This window comes from Elephantulus edwardii, unplaced genomic scaffold (genome assembly GCF_000299155.1).
Source record: "Elephantulus edwardii isolate Elephantulus edwardi_28Jun2011 unplaced genomic scaffold, EleEdw1.0 scaffold00070, whole genome shotgun sequence".
NCBI classification, from domain to species: domain Eukaryota; kingdom Metazoa; phylum Chordata; class Mammalia; order Macroscelidea; family Macroscelididae; genus Elephantulus; species Elephantulus edwardii.
This window is the reverse complement of record NW_006399820.1, coordinates 916,686-923,418: the sequence shown is the minus strand read 5'-3', so window position 1 is coordinate 923,418 and position 6,733 is coordinate 916,686. Positions and strand designations below refer to the sequence as shown.

General features: G+C 37.8%; 1 protein-coding gene across 1 annotated transcript in view; it reads left to right on the top strand.

Moving 5' to 3' along the window:
* The window catches only part of LOC102847061 (putative small intestine sodium-dependent phosphate transport protein-like), a 114,248-nt gene that overhangs the window by 84,185 nt on the left and 23,330 nt on the right, over positions 1–6,733 (top strand). The window contains exons 4-6 of the mRNA XM_006888678.1: positions 3,723–3,913; positions 4,685–4,918; positions 5,000–5,087. Of these exons, the coding sequence (XP_006888740.1) occupies positions 3,723–3,913; positions 4,685–4,918; positions 5,000–5,087 (513 nt within the window). The remainder of the gene's footprint in view (positions 1–3,722; positions 3,914–4,684; positions 4,919–4,999; positions 5,088–6,733) is intronic.

The window sequence follows — 6,733 nt, the reverse complement described above, 5'->3', positions numbered from 1 at the left end:
AGAATGAAATAAAAATGTTCTTTGAAACAAATGGTAATGAAAATGCAACATACAGCAAAATGTCTGGGATGCGTATAGGCAGTCCTCAGGGGGCAGTTCATAGCAATGGACAAACACATGGAAAATAAAAAAGGAGCAAAATTAATTATTTAACTCAACACTTTCATAAAATAGGAAAAGAATAACAATCTAAGCCCACACGTCTAGAAGAACGGAAATTATAAGAACAAGAGCTGAAATAAATGCGTTAGAAAACAGAATAACAATTGAGACCATCAATAAGACAAGGAGCTGGTTTTTCAAAAGAGTCAATAAAATTGACAAATCATTGTCAAACTTGACAAAAGAAAAAAAAGGAGAAGACACAAATAACTCAGTTAAGGAATGATAAAGGTGACATCACAACAGAACCAAAGAAAATTAAATCTATAATATAAGAATATCATGAAAAGCTCTGATAAGTTTGAAAACTTAGGGGAAATGGGTAAATTCCTTGAAACTCATGTCCTACCCAGATTGACAAATAAGGAACTCTTAAACAGACCCATCACACAAGAAAAAAATTGAGCAGGTCATAGAAAGATTTCCCACAAAAAATATCCTGGAGCAGATTGCTTCATGGTTGAATTCTACCAAACATTCAGAGAAGATTTATAACTAATCCTACTTGAGTTATTTCAAAAAATAGAAAAATAAGGAACACTCCCAGAGCCATTTTATGAAGGAAACATAACTCTAATAGCAAAACGAGAAAGTGATATTACCAAAAAAGAAAACTGCAGATCAATTCTGTCATGAACATAGACACAAAAATCCTTAACAAATCTTAGCCAAAAGAGTAAAAAACTACAAACAAAAAAATTAATCATGACCAAGTGGAGGCATGTAAGAGGTATGCAAGGATGGTTCAACATAAGAAAAAAAAAATCAATGTAATTTACCACATTAACAAAGCAGGAACCATGTGATCCTAGCAATTGTTGCAATAAAGGCATTTGACAAAATCCAACAGCCTTTCCTGATTAAGAGACTCAGCAAAATTGGATAGAAGGGAATTTCCTCAATAGAGTAGAAAGCATGTTTGCAAAACCAAGAGACAATATCATTCCAATAGAGAAAAACTAAAAGCATTCCTTTTGAACAGGAACCAGACAAATATGTCCACTGTCTCCACTTCTATTCAATTTTGTACTGAAAGTACTTGCTAGGGCAATATGATAAGAGAAGGAAATAAAGGCATCCAGATAGACAAAGAGGTGGTTAAACTGTTACTATACACTGATGATACGATATTTTACACAAAAAACTACAAGGACTTAAAGATATAAAATAAAAAAAAATAAATATACTAACCAACAAACTATTAGAGCATAGACCAGTTTCGAAGAGTGGCAGGATATATCAATATTGAAAGTCAGTGAGATTTCTCTACAGTAACAAAGAGAACTGATAGAAGAAAATAAATAAGGCAATACCATTTACAATAGTCAACTACAAACTGAGACACTTAAAAGTGAACCTACCTAGAAACAAAAAGACTTGCACAAAGAAAACTACAGAATATTTTTTCAAGACCCAAGAAGAGACCTAAATAAATGAAAAATGCTCTCTGTTTATGGATAGGAAGACTCAATATTGCCAAAATGACAGTCTTGCAAAAACAATCTATATGTTCACCACAATCCCAATACAGATAGTAAATTCATGTGTCAAGGAGAATGAAAGGGAAATTGTCAAGTTTATTTGGAGAGGAAAGAGACCCCAAAGGAAAAGCACTTTTGAAAAACCAAAATGAAGAGGGAGTCATAGAACAACCTACTATACAGTGATAGTAACCAAAACAGTTCTATCCTGGTACAATGACAGGCACATAGACCAATGGAACATATGTGAGAACTCAGAAATGGAATCAACTATCTATGGTCAACTGATATTCAACAAGGAAATAGAACTTATCAGATGGGGAAATGACAACCTCTTCAAGAAGCCCTAACTCTGCTCTGTCCTGTGCCAATCTCACTGTCTCCGACACCCTCACCCCGATTACCCCAGTCACTGACTCAGTCCACCTCATACTTCGCCTCCTGTACTGTCCCTCCACACTTCCAAGCATGAGGTCCCTCTCCAAGGACTGGTCCCTCCTTGCAACATGTCCAAAGTATGTCAGACAAAGCCTCAGAATCCTTGCCTCCAAGGAGCAGCTCGGCTTAACCCTGTCCAGGATGAACCTGTTTGTTTTCTTAGCAGTCCATGATACATTCAATACTCCTCTCCAGCACCACAGCTCAAAGGCATCAATTGTCCTTCTATCCTCCCTAGTCATTGTCCAGCTTTCTGACGCATAACAAGTGATTGCAAAGACTATGGCCTGTATCAGGCACACCTTAGTTTCCAGAGTGACACCACTGCTTTGAACTACTACCTGCAGAAAACTGAAGCAGGATCTTTACTCACGCTATCCACAAAAATCAACTCAAGGTAGATCAGAGACCTGGGAGTAAAGCCCAAATCCATCAAGTTCGTAACAGACAAACAGAGATCAAGCTTAGAAGGCCTTGTCCATAAAATAAAGAGACTGCCAAATACAACCAGAAATGCACTATCAGGAGAGGACAAAATTGATGAACGGGATCTTCTAAAGATTAAATCTTTGTGCTCATCAAAAACATTTCTCTACAGGGTGAAAAGAAAGTCCACTGACTGGACAAAGAAATTTGGCAATACCATCTCAGATAAGTGTCTCATTACAAAAGTTTACAAAATAATCCTTGTCCTCCAGGAATAAAAGACTGATAACCCAATTACACAATGGGCAAAAGACATGGGAAGACTTCACAGAGATAGGCATTCAGATGACAAAAAGACACATGAGGAAATGCTCAATATCCCTGATAATAAGAACTAAATGAAAACTACAACGAGATACTGTCTCACTCCAGCAGCAATGGCAAAGTTTAACCGAAAAGCAAGTAATAAATGTTGGAGAGGATGTGGAGAGATAGGAATTCTTACACATTGTTGGAGGAGTTGTAAAATGGTACAACCACTCTGGAAGGCAGTTTGGTGTTTCCTCAAAAAATTGAACATAGAAATTCCACATGACCCATCTCTTTCACTGAGTGAAAAACTTCTAACGTGGGAAAGACTGTATTATGCTAAGTGAACTAATTCAGTCCCATAAGGACAAATATTGTATAAGACTATTATTGTAGAAAGTGTATGAGAATCCAATCGGGGGCGGTTGGGACAGAGGGGTTAGAATGAGTGGGGACATAATCCTAGGGTCACGCATTTGATGGGTGGAAAAAGAAATGAAAAAGATCCAGTGTGAAAAATAATTTATATAAACTTTAATTATTATAAAATAAAGAGAACCCCCCACCCCCATTTTAGAAAAGTGAATACAGAGTCAAGATAAATTTTACAAACAAGATACACTTACCTTAACCCATTATTACATACTTCTGCACATACTTCTATTACACTGAACTTCTCTAATGCTTGTTCTGGTCAAATCTACATGTTCTTAATTTTAATTTTCTACTTATATTAACTCATCCAGTACCTCCCAGGGAATATACATTCACTAAATACCTACAAAACAGTATCTAATTTCCTGTATTTCTGGTTTATAGATCTCAATCTTTTCCTCTTTGTTGGGTTTAGTGAGGATGAGAATAGGTCATGTTGATGATAACATTTTTTTTGTCTTCACATTTTAGCATTTTGTACTACTCGACATGGTCTGGCCTTCATCTTGCTGATCTGTAATTTTATATCTGCTACTCAAATGACATGCCTTAACATTGCCATGCCAGCTATGGTGAACCACACAGCCTCACCTAACCCTCCAAACAACTCCACTGACTCCCAGGACTACAGCAATGTAACTCTGGAGGAATTTCAAGCAGTGGTAAACTTAATGATATTCTGAATTTTCTCTCTCTTCCTAAAATTATTTGAATGTAGTACATAAGTTAGAAAAGGGTATTATTCCTTAAGCAGAAAATAGTTATTGAAAAAGTATTGTGATTTAGAAATAACATAAGGAAGATTATATGTATCTAAGAAGAGATTATATCCTCTCTTACTCTTTTTGTCTATGAATATTTCCTGGTACTAAGTTAGGTTTTTTTTCAATTGTGTGCGTACCTGCCACCCCCCCTCCCGCCTTAAAATCTATTTAAGTTGGAAACTTACCAAAGAAGGAAAATGCAATTATTTTCCACTAAAACCAATGATAGGAAAATGTTAAGCCTTCACTCTGCCAAAAGTAGAAAATATGCGAGATGACGAAACTAAGCTGACTTCCTGTATTTGTACTTTAACTAGTTTTCACAAGAGGTAGGTACACACACAATGATGAAAATATTGACAAGTAATTGTCAATTTCCATCTGCCTGCTCTTGTATTTTCCACATTTTTTTACCTTACATGTGATTTTTTTTATATTTTTCTGTTATATTCTTACATGAGTTTTCTTGTATATAATGATTAGTTAGGTGATTAAGGTAGAGGAAAATGTACTGAGCAACAATTAGATTGTTTACAAACTTGAAAGTTTAGAGGAGTTTGACGTAAAAGGAAGAAAATCTCCACATGCTTTTTTATCTGTAAGTCCTTAAGATAGTCTGTCAGTCATCTAGTTAGACTAATAACAAATGAAATCCCTTTGCTTCCTTAGGCTCCTGTGTATGAGTGGAGTGCTGAAATCCAGGGACTCATCCTTGGCTCCACCAACTATGTCTCCTTTTTAATCCCAATTCCTATTGGCTATGTGACTGGAGTATTTGGATCCAAGAAAGTGGTTGGTGCTGGCTTGCTCCTTTCTTCAGTCATGACTCTCTTCATACCACTGGCAGCTGACACTGGAGCAACATTACTCATTGTCATTCGGGCTATCCAAGGCATAGCCCAGGTACCTAGACATTTTCTGTGTATGAGTGGTTTCAAAGTGATAGCACACATACAACTGTTTGTTGTTGGTTTATTTTTTCAGACTATGATAATGACAGGACAGTTTTCAATTTGGGTCAAATGGGCTCCCCCAGTGGAAAGGAGTCAACTGACCAACATTGCTATGTCAGGTAACTGATACTCTAATTATTACCATTTACACATTATGTAAGAGTATTCTACATTGGTGAATAGACTGAAACATATCTTCAGCTGGAACTACTCTAACTCTAGCGTCTTGCAATAAACCACTGTCTTATTGTTTTTAAATGTCATTATTTTTAGTGGTAACAAGAATGCATCTTACGTGAAAAAGCTTTCTTTATTCATGCATATGTTACACTTAGAGATGTTTATATATCTTTTTAGAGCTTTCTGTTGGGGTAGTGCTTAAGAATTGCACTTTCCACCTAAAGGCCATGTTTCTTGCCCAGTTTTAATCCACCAACAGCTCTGAGGGAGAAAAATAGGCTATCTCTTTGCTTTGTGATTTACAGTGTTGGAAACCTGATGGAAGATCACTATAAGACAAAATTAACTCAATGGAAAAGGATTTATCTCATTTACATTGCACTTATTATTTTAATATAGTCTTGGGATGACCTTCAGAGTCACTTGCCTATGTTGTTGTTGATTGCCATTTAGTCGAGGTCGACTCATAGTGACTCTATTAACAAAAGACCTAATGCCTTTCCACAACTATCTTTATTTCTCCAAGTTCATAGAGTTTCCAGAGGATCTGGCTTAGGAAGTTGATGCCTCTCCTGCTTCCCCAAATAGTTTTACAATTGGGAGCTCCACCAAACACAGTCTACAATGGGAAACTATTCTGGTATTTGATATTCCCATGACACAAGGCTAGCATCATAGCAAACTCAGGTTACCTTATATGTTCCTCCAAGATAAAACATAACTAGTTATGTTGGACTGCTCTGCCCCCAGGAGCGAGGCAAGCCAGGCTTAGCCTAGGGTTTAAGACAGGAGAGGGCTTTAAGTTCCAAAGGGAGAGGGGAGAGAAGATGGCCATGTTATTCCTAGTTGGTTCCTCCCAGGGTTTCTGTGACTTCTTGCTGCTAGAGAGAGCATGGAGGTGTGTGCACAGATTTCATGGCAAGTTTTTGGAGTTGAGTGCTTTATTGGGCTTGAGTTTGATATGCTGGACTGCTCCGCCCCCAGGAGTGAGGCAAGCCAGGCTTGGTCTAGGGTTTAAGGCAGGAGGGGGCTTTAAGGTCCCAATGGGCCCTCAGGCCAGGTTCAAATTGTTTTCCTGTCAAATATTCTTCTAGGTGGTATGGCACTGGTCTGTGCATTGCTGTACAGAGGTAACTTGTGGATGCTGTGATGCGGAACAATGTGACACTGATGTGCCAAATGTGGTAATGGTTTCCCATGGTGGACAGTGTTTTCTGGAGCTTCCCTACTAAAACAAACCTAAAAGCAGGAGTGCCATCCACTCCTGGATGGCTTGCCTCTGGAAACTCTATGTATGAACAGTGCTTAGGCCTTTTGTTCATAGAGTTGCTATGAGTTGTCTATGACTCGACGGCACCTAACAACAACAACAGTTATATTGATAGATGAAACCACCATTGAGATATAATATAGTTTGCTCAGCTCCACAGTCAACACTCTTGGCACCAGCAGCCAGGAAATCAAAAAACGTATTGTGATGGGGAAAGTCTGCTGTTAGGGACCTCTCTAAAGTACTCAAGAGCAAAGGTGTCTCTCTGGAGACTAAGGTGCACATGATACAGGCCATGGTCTTTGCAATCACTTG